The sequence below is a fragment of the Protopterus annectens genome, chromosome 13.part0, assembly GCF_019279795.1.
Source record: "Protopterus annectens isolate FY-2018-M chromosome 13.part0, PAN1.0, whole genome shotgun sequence".
NCBI classification, from domain to species: Eukaryota; Metazoa; Chordata; order Ceratodontiformes; family Protopteridae; genus Protopterus; species Protopterus annectens.
In genome coordinates this window covers 201,820,096-201,842,726 of record NC_056747.1, presented here as the reverse complement: position 1 = coordinate 201,842,726, position 22,631 = coordinate 201,820,096, and the positions used below count along the sequence as shown (strand labels likewise).

Sequence of the window (22,631 nt, the reverse complement as noted above, 5' to 3'; positions counted from 1 at the left end):
AGGCAGGAAAAGGAAAGGAGACTGATTCCAAGGTTCCTGCCTTCAAAAGAAAACCCACTGACTGACTATGCCTACTCTCAGATCTTCAACCTAGCCATTCTTCCCACATTGCCAAATTGTAGACAATCTTCCCAACTGCCTTCATTTCTGAAAAACAGAATTCAGTAGGAGACCTCTTCAATCTCAATTAGGAATGCCTCATCTGCAAAAAAACAAACAAAAAAAAAAAAACATATTTGTTTCCTCAAGTACTGTCAATTTTACTGTCTCAGGGTGTAATAGAACTGGTACCTCCCCCCCAAAGGAGCAAAGGTTTTTATTCCAAAATATTTATGTTTCCTAGAAAGGGAGGCACAAGGCTAAAAACCTTTCTGTTGGTGCCAATATCAAGATTCTCTCTGTACAAACTTTTTTCCCCATTTCTTACCCAAAGCTTTTCTAGCAGTACAGTCATCATCATCATCATCAACCCCTTTTTTCCCATTTTCTGCATAGGGTTGGGGTGTTGTGTCAACTGTTGACATCTCTCTCGATTCAAGTGCACTCTCCTACAATCTTCAACAATTATGCCTGACTGTTGCAGGTCTTCTCTCATACAATCCATCCATCTCTTTGCCGGGTGCCCTCATTTCCACTTGCCTTCTTCCTGTCTGTCTCAAATCTTCAAATGATTGTCTTCTGCTTTTCTTCACATGTACCAGAATGACAGACAGTGATCTGTCCTCTGCAAGTGGAGCTACTGTGACGTCTGCTCTGATGTCCTCATTTCTTCATCTGCCCGATAATGTGCATTCTACCACCCATCAAAGGCACTTCTTCTCCGTCACCTGTAGTTTTCTCAACTGCTCTGCTTTTACTGCCTAGGTTTCCATACCATACCGTAGTACTGGTCACACCGCTGTTTTGTACACCTTACTTTTCAGCTTATTTGGCATTTTTCTGTCATAAACTACCCTTGACACTGTGTGCTAGTTGGTTGCAGCCCCTCTAATTCTAGCTCTGACCTCCTCATTCAGACTTCCCTTCTCCTCAGCAACCCCTCCCTGGTATTTGAAGCTGCTAACCTGCTCCACTATTTTACCCTCTACCTTAGTTCTAAGCTTCTTCTGATTCCCCTCTGCGCTTCCATTACAACTGTCTTATCTGTACTCAGTTTCATCGTATGTGCCTTCAGTTTTGCATTCTACACCCTTGTCCTTTGTTGAAGTTCTTGCTCAGTGTTTGCCTGTAATGCCACTGCATACACCTGCTTTAATGTTCTGTCCCCTCCACCCTGTTTACTAATTTAGTCCACAACCAGTATGAACAGCAGTGGGTGAATAGCTGAAGCGTTATGCACACCCACTCTTACTGGGAATCCCTCTGTGATCTGAACACTGTTTGTACTTGAGTCATTTGGTCCTTGGACATAGCCTGCACTAATTCTACCAATGTTGCTCAAACATCGAACCATGCAGGACTGCCCAAATTAACTTTCTTAAGACCTTGTCATATGTTTTTTCCAAGTCTGGGAATGCCCAGTTGGACTCTTTCCTCATCTCTAGCTTCTTTGCCACTACTATCTGTTTCACTACAAACATCAGGTCAGTTGTGCTGCATGCTGATCTGAATCTGAACCTGAACTGCTGATTTCTCATCTTACTTTCTACTACACTGCATATTTGTTTATCAGTCACTCTCTCCAGAACTTCCATGCAGTGTGATAGGAATTTAATACAGATGTACTGCCCACAGTTGTGGATGCGACCCTTTGTTCTTGTACACTGGAATTAGTATGCTTATTCTCCAGTCATCTCTCCATACTGCTATAAGTACCCTTAGGAGTTGTTTCTCCCATATATCACCTAATATATATATATTTTTTAAATACCCTTGTTAAATTATCACTTGTGACACAGGCAAACTTACATTTATATAAACGTAATCAAACCATATTAACAAGTTCACATTTACAAGCATTATAGAACATATAACAATATATGTGATGTATAATTTAAGCAACATTACATAAATTATTAAATTCCTGTCATTTCTTAAACCTCATTTCTCCTACAAAACATTTTTCTGCTTATATTATTCACGCAATTTCTATTTTTTTCTATGTCATCTGTTACAATATTCACTACTTTAAGCATAGCTGGTTTAGATTTTGACTTCCATTTTCTACTAATTGCTTTTTGGCAGGCGCCAGAATTAAATGTAGCAATGCCTTTCTGTGTCTAGGCAATTCAGATCCTGTATCCCAACTGAAATAAATAATTTCCTTAGTTATACTCATTTGCTCACCCAGTACTTCTGACAGAGTTCTCTGAGTGGAATTTTTAAACTCTGCCAACTTATTATACTCCCAAAACATATGTTCTCAGTTACCCGTTTCTTCCCCATCACACCTCCAACATTTACCATCTACCACAGGAAAAATTCTTTGGAGTCTGCTTATGGTGTAAAAGTAACTATGCAAACAGTTCCAGGCAAAAATTCTAAATCTTCTAGACCTTGTTGCATATTTGGGAGCCATACATATGTCCTCTCAATGCTTCTTTGTGAATTGCTTATCCAGTCTCTCTTCCTAATCCATTCTAACATCCTCTGATTGATTCCTATACTTATCATGTAGTATTTTATATGCCCTATTAATTATCCCTTTTTAACAGCATCTTCTATTCTAGATTCTAGTAAAAACTCTACTAGAGCTGGTCTTTCACTTAAGATCCCCCTATTCCTTTCTCTTTACCTATACTCTGATATTAATCCTTGATTTGGAAGGCAATCTCTAGCCTGCAGTCCAAATGTATTCTTGGCATGTTTCCATTCTGTTACCTTTCTCTTTCTAATTGTTTGCTCCCAATACCCTGGTTCATTTGCCAGTTTTCTCCAGTAAATTCCAGTCCCCTCTTTCTTGCACACCTTTTTACTTGGCAGTACAAACTTGATTCTGTCTCTAGAGCTATTTGATTTGCAAAATCTATAATTCAAGGGCTTTTAGACTCTGATCCTCGTCAGTCCACCACTTTCTTCCTAAGCAGTGGAAATTGGCCTATATATGTATGGCTACTGGAAGAATGATCTAATGGAAAACATAGTACAGTTGTATAAGTTAACTTACTATAGCAGTAAATATCTAATGCATCACTGTTACAATACTAGCATCTTCCCACTTTCACCCTTTCTTTCCTCCTCTTTCTTTGAGTGGGGCACTCTGCTTTACCTTTGCCATCATGATGTAACAATATCGTGCTAGTTTTGACCTAATCTGTTGTAGAGTTTCAGGCTTTACCCCCCCCCCCCCAAGACACTTTGAGTAAGAATGCCCTTATTATACCAACACATACTCTTGTGCTAAGGAAAGGGTGTACAGGGCACAAGGAAGAAGCCCAAAACTTTGTAAACTGACTAGATATCCAGTCAGTGGCAGGATACATCCAATATAGCTATGGCTACTGCAACAGCGATCTACTGAAACATCTAATTTTTGGGTAGGTTAGCGTAGACAGCTGTACTTTTTAAATAACCAGTGACTGTTAAAGTGAGGAAAAAATGAAGTCAATGTTTTTAGTTAGTATAATCTTTAAGACTGTGTCCTGCTACAAGAAATGTAACTATTTAGTGTGGTATATGAATTACTCAGACTTGAGTGAGGCATGAAGCCTAAGCAACAAAATGACTAAATGTAGATTTCATTTTAAAGTAACTTAAAAGAAAGATGGCTGTAGCAATGTTTTTTAATGCTGCCAGGAAAGACTGAACACGTTTTGCTGAAAGGATAGACCTTTTTTAGCCAGTGGTATTCTTGATTACACGTGTGTTCCAGTGATATTAAGTATTTTAGTTATTTATTTATTTGTATTTGTGTTAATGTAGGGTCCTGATCCACATGGACCTTTATCAGAATTAGTCCAGGTGCATTGCTTGGGTAACTGACTTGTGTAGTTCACACAACAGGCAAATGAAGGCCGAGGGAATCAAACCTTGAAGTACAGGATGCTACGCAGTAATATATCTTAGCCTTTACCCTCTGCACTTACTTCCAGACTAATAACTAACAGATGTGGATATAAAAAGTGAACAGATAAGTACCAAACCTTTTTAGGTAAAGCTCCTCAAAACATTTTAAAGTCATACATATGCAATACAGATATTTTACAGAAACATTTGGTAATAGCAGAAAATTTCAGGTTTCATAAGAAAATTTGGTAAGGTATGAAAGTATTTTGCAGTATTAGGCAAGCTATATATGTATATGTTTATCTGTGTGTGTGTATATGTATGTGTGTATATATATATATATATATATATATATATATATATATATATATATATATATATGGGTTCCCTTCGGAATCTAGAAATCCTAAAACTTTGAATTTCATATGGTCAAGACCATATGATCGAAGTTTTAGAACTTTAAAATTCTGAACGGAGATCTGCATACAGCGCAGAATGGAAGATTTCCCTTTTCCTCGCTGAAGTGCGATCCTGGAGTTGGTATATTTAAGTAGCGGGGGTATGGGGGTTGCAGAGGGCTTGCCCTCCTGCAGAAACATTGAGAAATTTTTTTTTTCTGTTGGATTTATTTCGGAATGTCGAGATTCAGTAACATCGATCATATGAAATTCGATGTTTGGGAAATTCGAGATTCAGAAGTGAATCCATATATATATATATAGATATATATATATATATATATATATATATATATATATATATATATGGGTCCCCTTCAAAAGATCTAAAACCCATAACATCTAATTTCATAACATTGAGACCAGAACATTTAAAACACAAAACATCTAAAACCCATAACATTGAATTTCATAACATCTAACAGTACAAATCACATGAAAATAACATCCCCTCCACATATAATGACACCAAAATACCAAACACACTTTTTACTATGTTTCTGCAGGGGGGCTTAATACAGTGGGGTTAGGAAATTAACTTTTTTCCACTGTAGTGCGATCTTGGAGTTGGTATATTTAATTTACGGGGGGTGGGAGGGGTGGGGGCCCTGCAGAAATGTAGTAAAAAGTGTGTTTGGTGTTGTTATATGTGGAGAGGATGTTATTTTCTTGTAATTTGTAGTGTTAGATTTTATGACATTCGATGTTATGGGTTTTAGATGTTTTGGGTTTTAGATGTTCTGGTCCCAGTGTTATGAAATTAGATGTTATGGGTTTTAGATGTTTCAAAGTAGATATATATATATATATATATATATATATATATATATATATATATATATATATATACACACACACATACACACACACACACACACACACACATGTATATATATATATACACACACACACATAAATATGCTAGCTGAGAATTGTAAGCTTGCAGAAAGGCTGACATAGTAAAAGAAAGATTTGTATGTTGCATACTTAACGAAAATACCCAGACTAAAATTATTTTCAGGTGATGATCTTACACTCAGTTGGGTATTTAATACAAAATTGTCAATGGAAACAGCAATCAAGGAAACAATATATTTTAGAGAAGGATGTCAGTGAGTTTACTTTAAGAAATTTTCTATTAAAACTGCATATGGAGCGGGACTTCCAAGGTGGCTGCAGTCTGATCAACAGCCGAAATATAAGGGCCAGTAACTCTGCAAGTTTTAGTAAATTCAGTTACTGGATGGTAAGTACACTGCCTGGATACCAGCAAAGGAGAAACTTAGGGAGACTGAAAGAAAATCAACCAGAAAGGTGAAGAGAAAACACTGACTGGGAGAAACCTGCAACTGTTCAGCAAAAAACAGTTCAAGGTCCAGTTATGGTGCAAGACATGGCTTTCAATAATCTAGAGGAAAAATAAATCCAGTGTGCAAAGAGCTGAGTAAAATGAATGAAACATTGAAGGAGTATATATTAACTAAAATAACAAAAAGCTGGAAAATGGAAGAAGCTTTAAACAGCTATTTAAATGAACTGATAAAACTACAAAAATCAAAGACTGAAATTAAGAAAAGGCTGACTATGAGACTGCTCAAGAAGTGCTATTTCCAAAATGGTAGAATTAGAAGATAGAACACACAGGGAAAACCTGAGATTTTCTGCTGTACCTCCTAAAAATGGAAGGAACAGACTATATTAATTTATGAAAGCACACACAAGCAACTGGACTGGTATTCCACAGTTGGATTTGTTAATTAAAAGGGCACATTGTGTGTATTTTCCAAACCTGGCCATGAGAAAGCAGCCAAGTTCTGTATTAGTAAAGATGCAGCCATACAAGCAGAAAGAGCTGGTCCTTACAAAACTGTGGCATAAGGGCAAAGTATTAAGAAATTGGAGTCAGTAGAGTGTTTGTGTAAAATGATTATTTATTGTACACACGCCAGTAGAGAAGCAAATTTATCCTAGCAGTCAATGAATGTCACAAAGCAGGTTTGCAATTCTAGTTGCTGTATCCAGCTGTCCTCAGAATATTTTTTCATGGAGACATCAAACAGTAGGGGACTCTGCTTCTCATTCTTCTTATAATAAAGTTCATAGAGAGACTTTGCCAGTGAAACCTTTTCCAATGTTCCAAATGAAAATGCTTGAGTGACAGAAAAAAAAGCACAGGAGCTGATAAAAAGAATCAGGTGTACCTTGGACTTGAACTGGAGTCTGGGGTTAAGAGATGGAGATGAACAAGAAGAAGACAAGCAGCATTGAAATTAGTGAATAAGATTATAAAGCATCAATCACATTTGTAAAATATAGCTTTACAAGAAAAAATGGAAACATTGGACTTTTGTTGACTTTGTTAAACTTGTGGGGGTCTGAAATGCATATACCCCACTTCATGTCATTAATGCTTGGACAAACACTGAGGGGAGAGTAACTATAAATAAAATAAAGTCATTTTTTCTTTTTTTTAATTTTAAGAAATGTAGGCATTACAGTGTAAAAAGAGAAGAAATACTCGACAAAAGCATGTATAAATTAATATGCTATAATCTTGCATTGTTTTGGTGTGGGATGGGGTGTAAAAGTGAACAAATTTAAATATACAGATAGCTGATAAGTTTTCTCTTACTTTTGCACAGGTTAATGTCTCAATTAAGGCCCTTGGCTTAGTCTTCTAACAGTTTTTTTTTTGTGTAAGCAAGTATATAAGAAAACACAGAATGTAATGAAAAGTTTTCCTTTATCAAATACATGTTTAGTGCGAGATGAGAAGTCTGCACCTGAGGACAGCTGTACATTTTGTACTTATGTTTCCATGGAGTCAAGCTGACTATATGGGTAAGCAATAAAAGCAGAGCACTTTTTTTGAAGGCTAAAAGCTAATGTTTTTTGAAAGCATGTAAATTGTTTTCAAATCTGGGAGGGGAATAAAGATAAGACAAGAATGGACAGCAATTACTGTAACTAGGGGTACAGGCTGCAGTATGCATCTTAGCATGGATAGCCTTAATTTCAGGTTAGGTGATGTCTCTGTGTGCAGCTGTTGATTTGGGACAGTTGTTCTTATCAGGAGGCTTAAACTTCATTATAGTTTTGTGTGTTTGCTTTAAGTTAATAGGTTATGGGTGGATATTCTGGAGATGTACTTGTTTGCTTGTTTGTTTGTTTGAAAGTTTTTATTAAAACAAAAAAGTCTTGTAAAATGTGACATAGGTGACCTAGGTTCAAATGGAGGTGACAAGAAACAACTGTATAAAAGCTCTGCAGATCAACCATTAGTGGGTGCATGTAACAGAAAAGATGCTAATAGGCATTTTAAAAAGCTGTCATATATAATAGTGGGAATAATAACTTCATATCATATTGGCTACTCTAGCCATATTATTTTGGAATGTGAATAGCCTCATATAGACAAAAAAGGAAAGAGTATTGAATTATGTTAAGAAATGCAGAGTGGAAATAGCAGTGCTACAGAAGACACATTTAGAAAGAAGTGAGCATGTGAATTTGATAAAGAAAGGATTTAAGGACGGATATTTAGCAGATTATCAGGGGCATGGGAAAAGGGAAGTGCTTATACCAATTGCTGAAGGAGCTCCAATAGTAATAGAAGAGGGATAGATTTGTCGTAATAAGGTGCTGCTTGCATGTATTTATATTCCATCTAAAACTGCTACTATGAAGCTTAAGAATATTTTGGGAGAAATAATCAGCTTTCATCAGGGAATATTATCTATAGATGGGGACTGGAATTTGTCTTGCAGCAGTGAGGATGAATCTGGGGACCTAGAAGGCAAAATAAAACAAAAGAGGGAAGATTCCTGAAGAAATTTATGATAATATTTGGTATGGAAGACGTGAATTCAGTAGTAGGAACTTTGAGAGAGTTTATATATTCCTCAAAGTACAACAACTGGGCTAGACTAGACTGAAATTGTATTTCACAGGAACGTCTGCATTTAAGTGAAAGCTTCAACACATTTTCAATAACTCTTTCAGATCATGCACCAATGACAAGTAAAATAAAAATGCAGGATAATGAAGTAAAAATGAGAGACTGGCACTTCTCCACCTAACTATTAAAAAGAGAGGAATTTATAGAATGGGTAGTGGAAATTATTTGGGTGTTACTTGGGAAGATAGAAATTTCTTAAAAGATTATAGCTTGTGAGTGGGATAAAATAAAAGTGGAGTTTAAAATAGGGTAGAAATAAAAGAAAAAAGAGATATTTTTAAGAAGTAACGAGAATTATTTAGAAGCACTGACAAAGGTTAAGTATTGCAAAACAAGGAAAATTTCACAGAAGAAGAAGAGGTGCAACAGCAGAGTACTAAAGAGAAAATAAGGGAGTATCTAGGTATTATGCATGAGTATAGAAAGATTGATGTTAAGCAACAGTTTCTTGATAATACCTCTAGACCACAAAAACTTTTAACATGGCAACGTAGGCATCAGAAGGTAGAAAGAGTTGTTGCTAAATTTAAGGAGCCCATAACAAGAAAAATAACAAGAGATCATGTAGCAGTATTAGAGATATTTCGGAAATGTTGTGACAAATTATATAAAGCAGAGAAATGTGGAAATCAAGAAAGAGATCAAATGGAAATATTTATGGAAGACTTGAGTATGCCAAGGGTAGAGGCAGATGAGGTTCAACAATTAGTTAAGATAGAAGGAGATGAGATAAAAATAGTGACGTGCAACCAGTCAGCAGAAAAGTCTCCAGGAATAGATAATATTCCTGTATAAGTTTGGAAGGTAGTAGGAAGAAAGAAAGTGACAAAGATCTGGATGATTTTGTTTAACAGTATTTTAAAAGGAGGGGAAGCATCAGCATCCTGGAAGGAAGCTGTGGTGGCTGTAATACCTAAAGACCCATCAGGCCTAGGTTCATATAGGCCCATTTCAATTTTAAACCATGATTATAAAGTGCTTATGTCTGTTATAGCCAAAAGAAATGCAAAGATGTTGCTGAAATTAATATATATAGATCAGTGTGGTTTTGTGAAGGGGAGGCAAACATTTTATAACGTTAATAGAACAATGATGATCCATAGAGAAGCAAAATGTTAAAAAAATACTGGGTTGGTCTTGATGCAGAGAAAGTATTCAGCAGAGTAAGCTTGGAGTTTATGAGTAGGGCAATGGAAGCGTTTGCATTCTCTGATAAAATAATAAGGTTAATTAGAAGGATATATGAGAGACCAAAGGCAAGAATTTAAAGGATAAGGGTTCCTCTCTGCTAAGCTGTGTATGAACAGAGGAACCATACGGGGGTGTCCTCTTTCCCCTTTGTTATTTGTTTTATATTAAGAGCCATTGGCAAAGAAAATAAGGGTCTCTGAAATTCAAAGATATAATTGTTGTGGTAATCAAGAAGAGTTGGCTTTATTTGCAGACAATACTATTTTGTACCTGATAAATCCAGAAAAGAACATTTCAGTGTTGTGGGACATTTTGAGACAGTTCCAAGTCTTTTGACAATATAAAATTAATGAAAATAAAACAAAGGCTATTTTTCTAAATTATGTACCCACACACAAATTGGTTCAGCAGTATCCATATTTATGGGGGTGCAGTATGATTAAGTATTCGGGAGTATGGATTAAAAAGGCTTCTGTTATGGCAGCTAAGGATATGAGGGATGAGACATAACAAAAGGAAGTACAAAAACTGGGAAACTGGAAATTATTGTTTATGGATAGTAGGATACAATCAGTGAAAATGTATTTAGTCCCTTTAGTTTTATACACAGGTCAGGCATATTTTTATCAACCAGAGGAGAAGTTGTGGAAATAACTAATAAATAGTTGAAAGAATTTATCTGGAAGAAGAAGAAGGCAAGGATTAAGCAGCATAAGTTGATCCTTCCAATAGAACAAGGTGGTTTAGGATTACCTGATTTAAAAGGATATTTTAGAGCTACGCAGTTAAGGCTTATATACATAAGACAAGCAGAAAGTTATAATTCAAAGTGGAAAGAGATGATAATGAAGTGGGGTGGGGGAGGGATTCTGGAAATAAGGAGAGAGTGAGATTTTGGAAGCAGATCCTTAATGAGGATAGAGTGAGATTTTGGAAGCAGATCCTTAATGAGAATAACAACAGCTGTGTTTAATATTATATTCATAAAGTAGCAGAAAGTATTCTAAGAACTCAACTAGTATGAGAATGGAGAAAGATTTTGCAGCTAAGGATGACTGCAAGTAGGAACTCAGAGACTAGGTAAGGGGGCTGGACATTACTGGAGAAAACTTGCAAAGGAACCAAGGTATTGAGAGCAAATTACTAGAGAGGGAAAGGTAACAGAATGGGATGAGGCTGAGAAGACATTTGGATTGCAGGAAGGAGACTGCCTTCTCTACCAGGGATTGATATCAGAGTACAGGCAAAGAAAAATGAATAGGGAAATCCTAAGTGAAAGACCTACCCTGGTAAAGTTTTTAGTTGAATCTAGAACAGAAGCTGCTGTTTAAAAATGGATTACTAATGGGGAGTATAAAATATTGCATGATAACTATAAGAATCAATCAGAGAAGCTTTGAAAAACTGGAGAGATTGGATAAGCAGTTTACAAGGGAACAATGAGAGGACATATATATAGTACCCGAGTATGCAACAAAGACTAGAAGGTTTGGAAGTGTTGGCATAAGTGTTGTTATTCACCAAGCAGAGCCAAAATAATTTTCTTCAGGTAGACGGCAAATGTTGGAAGTGTGATGGGGAAGAAAAAGGTAACTGGAAACATATGTTCTGGGAGTGTAATGAGTTGGCAGACTTTAAAAATTCCCAACAGCTCTGTCAGATACATTGGATGAGCAAATGAGTGTAACTAAGGAAATGATACTTTTGAGTTGGGACACAGGATTTGAATTGCCTAGACATAGTAAGGCCTTGCTAAGTTTAATTCTGGTGGCTGCCAAAAAAAAGCAGTTACTAAAAAAGGGAAATCAAAGTCTAAACCAACTGTATTTGAAGTATTGAGTATTGTAACAGAGATAAAGGAACTAGAAGTGGAATCTCTAAGAAAGGGTAAGAGCAAATTACATAGAAAAAAATTGACAGTATGTCGAAGAAAATTGTACAAAATAATTAGACAGGTGCAGTATGCAGAATTGTTACCATGATTCATATTACAGGTACAAAATGAGCAGTGTCAGTGGTACAACAGGTAACACACTCTCCTTTAGTGCGGAAGGGTGTGGGGTTTATTCCCACTTCAGATATATGGATTATGGACACTGCAGTGCTGCTTAATTAAGGAGGGGGCTGCAATGCTGAATGTTTTGTCCTTTAGATGAGACATTAAACCAAGGTTCCATCTGCCTGAGTTGATGTTAGATCAGGTGTATGTAAAAGATCCCACAGCACCTATCAAAAAGAGAGGCGCATACAGTACCCATGCCTCTCTACCACTGGTTCTGGACTACCTGGCAGAACTTCTAGAACAGGGGTTGTCTTACTCCTCTGTCAAGACTCATGCTTCAGCCATCACAGCCTATGTCTCAACACCTCTTGAAATGGTTCCTCAGAGGTGTGGCTCATATCAGACCACCTAGAAGACCACCTGCACCAGCCTGGGATCTGAACTTTGTCCTGGAAAGGTTGACTTTACCCCCCTCATCCTCAGCAGATCTCAAGTTTCTTTCTTGGAAAACTGCTTTCTTGCTAGTCATCACTTCTGCCAGGAGAGTGTGTGAGCTCCAGGCTGTTATGGCCACTGAGCCCTTCATTATCTTCCATGCGGACAGGGTCTCTGTAAGAACCAACCCCTCCTTTATGCCTGAGGTGGTCTCTGATGTAACCCTCAACCAGGCCTTACACCTGCCTACTTTCTTTCCAAAACCTACCAATAAAGGAGAAATAATTCTCCGTACCCTGGATGTACACAGAATATTGATATTTTACCTTGAGAGGACCAAATCAGTCAGGAAATCTGACCAGCTACTAGTTTCATTCGCCCCAGGGGCAGAGGGGAAACCCATTATGAAGCAGACCATTTCCAAATGGATCTCTCATTGCATACATTTCTGCAATGCCTTCCATGGAAAGAGTCCTCCCAAAATCCATCAGATCTCACTCCTCAAGAGCAGCCTCTATCTCCACAGCTTTTCTGAGGGGGGTTCCTACCAAGGAAATGCTGCTACATGGACATCTATCCACACTTTCACCAAGCACTACCAGCTAGCTACATTCTCCAAAACTAGAACAGGATTTGCATTTGCAGTCCTGCAGGGCATGCTAGCATCCCCATAACCTGTACAGCATGCCTCCACCCCCTTCCTCAGCTTTGGGAATCTTCCCACAAGTAATGACTACAACAGTGAAACACAAAGAACATAGTACAGTTATGTACACTTGCCATAAATGTAGATGTTCGAGTGTATTCACTGTTGCAGTCCTATTTCCCTCCCACCTGCCCCCTTTCTTGCCTTATCTCTATATCTTCTAAGGGGCTCCTTCCTATCGGGGACAAGAAAAACTATGTAATGGAGTCAGCTGTCACTCTTTATAATCCTGATGACCTGACGTCAGCCACAGTCTCAGAACAGCCGACGCAGGAGGGAATCCTTTACTCTGGTATTGTCTGGCCGAGGGCTAGCCAGCAGGGATAACCCACAAGTGATGACTGCAACAGTGAGTACACTCGAACATCTACATTTATGGTAAGTGTACACAACAGTACTATCTATCCTCTTATACAAATGTTTAAATGACAATTTGATGGCTGTCATGTTGGATATTGAATTTATTAATCATAAAAGCCATCACAAGGAACAATAGTTTATTAGTTATATTACCTTCTGTTAAGTTTAGTGTAAAAGCTACCTTTTTTCACTCCAGAGTTGTTAGAATATGGAATTTTTTACCATTCGAAATCCAAATTAGATGTTCCATTGATTTAAAACTGATGAACTGTGAAGCATTGTGGTTTCAAATTGCCTGTGATGTGAGAAAAGCTGCTGGAAATTCTGTAAATCTAAAAAAAGTCTTGTTAGTTTATGGTACATGTACTTAAAATGAAGCAGAAATTGATGTACACCATGCTGAAAAAATGTGGGAGTGCAAAGTCTGGGTTTAGAAACGGTGATGTACTGAGGAAAAATGATCTAAAGAGCGTGCACTGGAAAATTTTGATTAGACTATATGTTTTAAACTACAGCCTTAAACAAAGTGTGAAGTACAAATGATTCAGAAGTTAGAAGTCCACTGGTATGATGCTTCTTAAACAGACCAGTAGTACTGATGTGCACATATAAAACCAGTATCATTTCTACCTTTTGCTGGTTACCCTGTGACTAACCAGAAAAGTATACCAGAGACGTTTTGCTGCATGCAAATGAACTGCTTTTGAAAAGGGGATTTCATGCAAGTAGGAACCTCAGCAGGAAATTAAAATTTGAGAAACAAATGGGTGACTGCAAAATACAGTGTTGTGTTTATTTTTCACATTTTTCACTTTCTTTCAGGTTCATAGGTAAATACTAGACTAACTGCCCTGAAAGGCCATTTTAAGCCTAGTCGATAACCCAAGATTAGAATCAAATGTTGTATTTTATGTCTGTGAGGTAAAGACCTTAACCATTCTGCTAACCCATACCTATTGTGCACAATGCAGAATCTTAAGGAGATATTAAGCAAGGAATAATGCCCGACATGGTGTATATTAATGTGTTAGTAACATCTGCCCGTGGGTGTTCTGAGGCCTGACGTTGCAGGCAGAGGGCCTCTACACCCTTAGAAAAGCATTATTTACAAAATAACATACACCCTGGAGAGCATTATTGGGCTGTCTATTAAATTCTTTTGTATCTGTTTGTTTGTTTTTAATTTATATATATATATATATATATATATATATATATATATATATATATATATATGGATCTAGGACGTTTTCCCGACTGAGCAAACGTTCAAATCCATAAAACCCGAACACACTTTAACAAAAGCACTTTTATCGAAAAAGTGCTTTCGTTAAAGCGTGTGTCAAAAAAAAAAAAAACACTTCATTTACATTTGTGCCCCCCACACCCCCCTACTTTAATATTCTCCCTCCGAGACCGCACTACAGTGGGGAAAAGTGAAATTTCCCATCCCCGCACCGTAATACAGCCTCGGCAACAGTCATACTTACGCAAAAGTGCTGCTTCTGTGAATAGCAAACGTCCTAGATATATATATATATATATATATATATATATATATATATATATATATATATATATATATATATATCTTTAGTAAGTTTGATGTAAAATAGTTCTTCCACCTACTTGTTCAAACTTGCAATTTGAGTTTCAGACTTTATCATAGCTCTCAGTTAATCAGGAACAAATCTCAACAGAATGTAAGGCAAATTCAGAACTAATCAGGGGCACTTTTAAAATATCAGTACCATTAATTTGAAATATTAGTACTATTAATTTGAGATTGAATTAATATACATTTTCTGAGGTAAAAAGTATGTAACTCTGTTGTCATTGTTTAAATGTAATTCACAACCTTTTCTGTAAAAGTCTCCAATTTTAGGAGAGATTAGGTGAAGCAGAACTTAAATTTCAGTCAAAATTAGTGGTGACCCTGAAAATTAGCGACAGGTCAGAGGTATGGACTTTATATCCATCAGAGAATGCATGTTAACATAAATCATTTTATTATAGCAACTTTCAAATTTTATATAAGCAATATTTAAAATCTGACCCTATTTTTAAGCCTTTGTTCCCCTATTATTTTAGGCTTTATCCGGATTTTTTGAGCTAAGAGGTTGAAAGGTATGTATACTTTTTAAGAGTTGTGTCCACTGCTCAATCTCTCTTTCTGTTTCTCACTCTCTCAAACACACACACACAAGTTGGCTATCATGCATGCAACCACCCAAACACTGACACATGAAGGCAGAAACATAAACATACATGCCCACATGCATTTTTCTGTATTTTTTATTATCCATTTGATTTAATTTTGCACTTGTTAAACAGCAAAAGTGCTGCTTAGTGAGTATAAAATAATGATTTGATTTATCTCACTCTTACTTTCATGCATGCATCCACTGACACACACACACACACACACACACACACACACACACACACACACACACACACACACACACACACACACACACACACACACACACTTTTCTATTATGCTCACTAAACAGCAAAAGCACTGCTTAGCAGATGTAAAATAATAGCAGCCATTATCTCTATTACAGTCCAGGTTCCATGGCAGCTTTCTATGCTGCTGTGACATGGCAGACTCATTTTTCAGTGGGCATAACCTGTAGATTACCACCCTGCTGGAGAACTTTCGTTCTCCAGTCAGAATAGTGATGTACAGGTCCACCATTCTCTAAAAGCAATTGAAAGTATGGTGTTTTGCAGCACTGATAGAGCTACTGATTAAATGGATCGGGTGTTTCTTGCATTTATTTTGTGTGTGTGTGTGTGTGTGTGTGTGTGTGTGTGTGTGTGTGTGTGTGTGTGTGTGTGTGTGTGTGTGTCTGGATAAACCCTGCTTATTGAAAAGTAAATGAAAAAAAATGTGCAGTTTATAGAAAGCACTTATAAATGATGGAACTTTACTCATTGCATGATAACTATAAGAATCAATCAGGGGAGGTTAGAAAGGATTGGGAAGACAGATTGGATAAGCAATTCACAAAGAAGGAATGAGAGGATATATGTATGTCTTCCAAATATGCAACAAAATCTAAAAGATGTAGGATTTTTGCTTGGAAATGTTTACATAGATATTTTTATACCCCAAGAAGACTTCTGAGAATTTTTCCTAAGGCAGACAGCAAATGTTGGAGGTGTGAAGAGGAAGAAAATAGGTAATTATGGGAGTGCGGTGAGCTGGCAGACTTTAAGGATTCCCTGCGGAATGCACTGTCAGAGATGCTGGGTGGGTAGATTGGTCTAACAAGGGAGATGATTTTTCTGAGCTGTGATACAGAATCAGAATTGCCTAGACATGGTAAGGCCTTGCTGTGTCTGATAGTGGTGACTGCCAAAAAAGCAATTATCAGAAAATGGAAATCAAAATCTAAACCAACGGTGCACTGGAAGTAGTGAATATAGTAATAGAGATAAAACAACTGGAACTGTGATCTTTAGAAAAGGGTAGGTGCAAACTACATATGAAAAAATGGGAATTGTGAGAACAATACGTATGAGGGTGGAATAAGGTTTAAAAGGTAGCAGGATTTATATGAGCTATGTAATGTTTGATTGAGAAAGATTGGGTAGATATAAGTGATGTATAATGTTTGCAGCTGGGAGTGCGTCAATATGGTTTGTGATGTAAAATGCTTGCAACTAGGATTGTGTTGGTGTGGTTGGTTTTCATTTAAATAAATTTATGACTGCCTATGTAGTTAAGTTTAATAAAGATGTTTCTTGTTTTAAAAAAGGCAGGAATTGAATAATTTATGTAAAATTCCTTAGGTTATATGATATATAGCAATATATGTGAAGTATAACATTTATGTTAATATAGTTTGATTACTTTTATATGAATGTAAGTTTGCCTACGTCACAAGTGATAATTCAGTAAAGATGTTTGAAAAAAAAACAGTGAATCTGTTTAAGTTGCTGTCTGAAAAGTAGTAAGAAACCTATGGTAAATTGTGTGAGACGCATAAATAAAAAGTAAGTAATACTGAGTCTAAAAAGGTATACCTAGAAGACAGATCTACCCTGTGCCTCTAAGGACTTGCTCAAGCAATAAAAATTAGCCTTTGTGGTAGTTAAAGGGTTGTTTGGAAAATAAAATTCTTTACTGTAACTATATTTCAGATTTCGGGTAAAATTGCTTAAGAAAATTCTGATGGCATTTTGTGAAACTAAAGTTTGTGTAAGGTGCAACTTCTAAGATGTTAAATCTTCTGACAAGTAAAGATGGTTCATTGCTGTGTAACACAAGAAGGAAAATTGTGTAGTAATATGCAGTATCTGTCTTTGTCCCAGCTGGCGAAAAGTGAGACTAGATAAGCTAATGCTGAAAAACGCTATCTGAATAGCTTAGTGAATTTGAAATAATTGATTTTGTCTTTGGCAACCCTTCACAGGAAACTATACAAAAAATGCAATACATTGATCTTACAACTCACAAATTTCTCAAAATAGTTAGTAGAGTGCTGAAGATAGAACGATATATACAAGGGCAATGGAATATAATACCCAAGCAATTCTGTAAAACTTATATGTTTTGCTGTAACTGTTCTAAACTGATTTTATTTTTGATTAACATTAGTCTAGCCCTGTGCCAGGTGTAGGAATCCTTAACTGATCCTCAACTTATAAGGATCTGAGACCACTGCTTTAATAGACCAGTAATTTTGAATTCCATGTATTAAAACACTTTGATTATTGCCAATTGGGGAAGAAACATTAACAATTGTTTTAGGGATGGTTTTATTTCTTTATTTTGATACTTATTTAAAATGTTTTACATAAGAAATGAACTAGCACAGTAATGAACATTTTTGGACATTGTTTTTAGTTTTTTCGGGGATGGAATTGAATATCTTGAGATTCATGTAAGTAAACTGATACATTTTATGTTTTGTAATTGTCTGATCAAGTGCTTTAAATCACAGGCAAAAGAGCTAATCCTTTGTTTTGAAATTAAGTCAGAGTGTTTTTTTTATTAGTGTTTCCTATGGACATCTTCCAGCAGATGTTTCTTTCCTCATATATCTTTCCAGTACTGTGCACAGTTCTCAAGATTTGGAATAACCATGGCTGATAAGACTTGAAAAGTTGAATCTTTGTTTCTGGAGGAATCTGTCCCTTTGAGAATACTTCCCAGCATTCTGTTTGCTGCATGTACTGCCTTCTCATCTTGCTCCTGGTTGTCAAATTCAAGTGACTACAGTACTCTGAGACCCTTTTTATGTTCTTTTGCTATTACTTCTCATCACAGTTGCTGTGATTCAGCGGTAGAACTTTGCATTTGTTTGCAGTGAACCTCAACAGTTTAGCTTGTCTCTTTGTATGATGCCCCTCTCACTTCCTCACCCTTTCTTTTTGTAAACTAATTAACTCTAGAGCTTTCTTGCCTTAGTCTCCTATAATACTGGCAGCACCTTTCACAAAACTGGAGAGCTGCCTGCAGAGGTCCTCTAAATCCATTATTCTTACATCATATTTGCCAACTGATAGAACATTTGTCTCCATGAACAGATCATTTGTACCCATGACCCCAGGCATATTGGACTATTTCACCATTTTCTGACTGCTTCAAACTTGATTTAATTTGCTGTATCCATTGTAAGACCATGTGTACAGTCCCCAGCCAGATTGTACTGTAACTGTGTCATTTTGCTCTCCAGCTAAAATATCATATTGTAGAATCTAACTACACCAGTTGTTTCATTTCAACTGTCTTCCTTTTATTTCCTTTCCCTTCTTTTTGTCTTTCTTTTCTTCTACTTCCTTGCCATTACTTCTGGATTCAGTTTTATGCCCTCATCCTGCTTTGGAGCTTGTCTCTTCAGTTCTTGTGAAGTTGCCTGCCTACATTGTTGTCTTGCCAGATTCTTCTGTCCATTGTGCAAATATTGCTGTCCTCAACATTAGGTCCACAGAACTAATGACCTACTTTGCCTTCCCCTGTGCTTGTCAGTGTACATGCACATGCACAGTAAATGTTCCCATATGCAGTTTAGCTGAACCGAGTTGTATGTCCCTAATCCCATCCTATGCTGCATGCCATAACCTCCTCTTCAGTAAGTACCTGTATTGCAGTCTTCAGTAAGTACCAGTATTGCAGTAAAACAGACCATCTCCCTTGCCCAGGTTGCGCAAATTGGAATCAGTCAGTCAGTGTTACCATCTCTCGCTGGCTTCTCCAGCACTCAGTTTGTTAGTTAAACCTAGAAATTCTGGGTCACAATCAGGGCTTTATTACTTTGTGTCACAGAATTGGATAAAGCCACATATTTTTGAGATTCTGCACACTTGGTGGCTTTTGGCTTCAAACCAGTGACCTCTGCCTTTATGATTCAGGATTGACACTGAAAAGAAGATAAGAGCAAAGTGTTATATTTAATACACAACTCCTACCCTCATCCTTCATAACCTTAGAAAACACTGGTTTCAGTCTTTCAGTGCCATAATTGTTATGCAGCTCTAATTTTTATTACAGTTTAATTTTATTTTCACCAAATTTATAAATAAATGTAACTTATCTGTAATGTGGTCTTTGTCACGTGTTTATTTATTTTATTTGTCTTTCTACATAGATGTTCAGGTTTCAAGAAGAAAACAAGAAGAGAATGTTAGTTCAGAGGTAAGCTAAATTCACTGACTATACAGGAAACTGGTCATTGCTTTATTATAAAAGAGTATGGAAAATTACCACAGAAGCTTAACTGTCTCCTTTTTAATAAAATAGAGGCATTATTGCCTGTTTAGTATGAATAATTAAGAGGAACTTGAACATATGACTGTAAGGAATTAGAAATTATAAAAGCCACTGCTCAAAATAAGTCATTGTTATACCAGATCCCCCCCACTTCAGGCTGTTAATAAAAATAGCCACACTCCACCGGTCACATGAATGATATGAAATACAGTAGTGCATTTGCAGCAGTCTGGTTAGCATATTAAAATGACCTTGTGTGTTGCATAGTTCTCGAGCAGTGTTGTTGTAGGATGGTTGCAAGATTGTTGGTGTGTATGGACAGCTACTGCCTTCTCTGTTCTTATGATACCCTTACATAAAAATCGATATGGATAAGGTGTCAGAATGCAAAGGAATGATACTAATTCCTGATTACATGCCAGCATTCAATGGTAGTATAATCCAGAGCCTGTTTTTTTTTTTTTTTTTTATCCCAGAGGCACTGTGCAGGCCAGCCATTAGGAGAAAGGAAACCAAATGGTCACCTTGGACACCAGCTGTTGAGGGATAAAAGTTTCAGTAGAGTCAGTGAATGAACTGTATAAAAACTTTGCAGTGCAGCTGCATAGATTACTCCAGGTTGTGCATGCATCCAAAGGTCAGCCATGCCTCTGTGGTTATATTGGCAACTGCTCCGTAAAGTGCAGCAGACTCTGCATAGATACTACACAGCAGAAGATGTTATATGCATTCAGTGGTATTCAGAATGTGATCAGTGTGGATAGTAACTGTCTGTATTTCACTATTAGCCAAAGTGATTTCTTTTTGTGGTTAGTATTAACTTTAGAAAGAATACTTTTCACTGTTCAAAAGCTTTTCCTTTTCAAATGGTTATTAATCTTGGTGCTTTTGTTTATATCTAGTACATACAAATTTCTTTTGTTATACCACTCAAATTAATAGTCTCATAAAAGGCAATAGGCTAATTATATTGATGACAGTAGAGTGGTGTTTATCCATAGAACGTGCATATATAACCCTTGGGTAGGCTTACATATCACTGCCTATTTTATGTAGTTCCATTTTGTCATCAGTAAATTCCTTGGAAGAGACAAGGAGGTTAGGTGGCTTAGTAACTTGTCTTCACTGTTTTTTCCAGATAGATATGTAGTATTCATGAACATGTAGAAGAACATGCTTTTCTGCTCATAGTGGACCTGACGCTGTGCACTGATGCTGGGTGAGCATCTCATATTATGTCAGGCTCACCAATGCATAGCCTTGTGCCCTTCATTATCACATGAATTGTGTACTTTCTGTGATCAGTGGCATTTTAAGTAAATATTTTTCAGTATTTTAATTTTCTACTTCAGACTGTAGACTTACTGATCTATAGTCAGAGCTTTATTCCTCTATGTCACCAGAGCATTTTTACTTTTCTATTTGTTAATCACCGTTGATGGACTTCCCAGAGTTTAATATGTAGATGACATAGCCATCTACAGAACCCATTATTCCCTTTCCACAATCAAAACAGAGCTTGAAGAAGGCCATTCCTGTCTGTCTATGTGGCCACTCAAAAATAAAAATGTACTTAATACCAAGAAGAGAAACATTTTAAATTCAGTGCCAAGCAAACGTTTTCCACCTCCTCACTCAATGGGTCATTCAGCTTAGTAACCAAACTACTCTTAAAAATGACTTTCCACTTCAGATACCTAGGTGAGTTAAATATGTTAAGATTTGCATTGGGTGGGATGAGGATGGACAGGATTAGGAATCAGTATATTACAGGATCAGCTCAGGTTGGATGATTTGGAGACAAAGCCAGAGAAGCAAGATTGCATTGGTTTGGACATGTTCTGAGGAGGGATGCTGGGTATATTGGGAAAAGGATGCTAAGGATGGAGCTGCCAGGTAAGAGGAAGAGAGGAAGGCCTAAGATAAGGTTTATGGATGTGGTGAGAGAGGGCATGCAGGTGGTTGGTGTGACAGAGCAAGATACAGAGGACAGGAAGAAATGGAAACAGATGATCTGCTGTGGCGACCCTAACAGGAGCAGCCGAAAGAAAAAGAAGAAGATACACCTACTATATCCCTGTCTTACTTCTTACTGCTTTACTACTTTATAATTACTGTACTATACATCTGACATACCCCTCTCTCCAATCACCCTAACTGTCAATAACACACTTACTTACTCTACTGTCTAACTGTGTAATCACTCCTGTACTCCTTCACCTTAACCTTTAACCCAGTTTAGCTCAGTTCACCTGACTACCTTCCTTATTCCTCAACATTGTCTAACCCTCTGCCAAATTCTGTCACTACAACCTTCTCTACTCTGTTTTCTCCCTTTCCATTCCTTCTCTGACTGTTTTATTATGTTTTCCTTAGTCATCTTACCATAATCTCTTTCTGTCTTTCTTTTCTTACGTCATACCTCGCAACAATTCCCACCTAGAGTCTTCTCTCCTAGTGGCACTTTCTCTTCCTCCCATTTCAGACATCACTACTGCCTACCTGTCACTCCTCATCTATTTCTCATCTCCCCTATTTTCTTTGTTAGATTTAAGGTGCATCCGTTACCCCTATATTTGTCTCTAACATACTGAAAATATGCCCAAAATTCAGTCCATTTTATCCTGTTTATTCTTTAATATTCTATCACTGTCTGGTGACATATGCCTTAATCCAGCTCCCATTATTCACCCCCCATCCTCAAGCCAAACCCCAGCCTCACACAACAAGTTTAAATAACTCTCTATAAATATACGTAGTCTGTGCAACAAAGTGTCCGAGTTATATGCCTGGATTACCCAACACTCCCATAATATACTTGTAATCTCTGAAACCTGGCTCAAACCACA

The 22,631-nt window shown here is 37.0% G+C and overlaps 1 protein-coding gene across 3 annotated transcripts in view; it reads left to right on the top strand.

Annotated features, from left to right (window-relative positions):
* Nucleotides 1–22,631, top strand: part of JSRP1 (junctional sarcoplasmic reticulum protein 1) — a 602,745-nt gene that overhangs the window by 384,383 nt on the left and 195,731 nt on the right. For 2 of the 3 annotated variants that reach the window (XM_044090772.1, XM_044090773.1), the window contains one exon: nucleotides 19,661–19,707. In XM_044090772.1, coding sequence (XP_043946707.1) covers nucleotides 19,661–19,707 — 47 coding nt within the window. Of the gene's footprint in view, nucleotides 1–17,924; nucleotides 17,954–19,660; nucleotides 19,708–22,631 lie in introns of those variants that run through there. The other variant, XM_044090774.1, reaches the window with a different exon arrangement.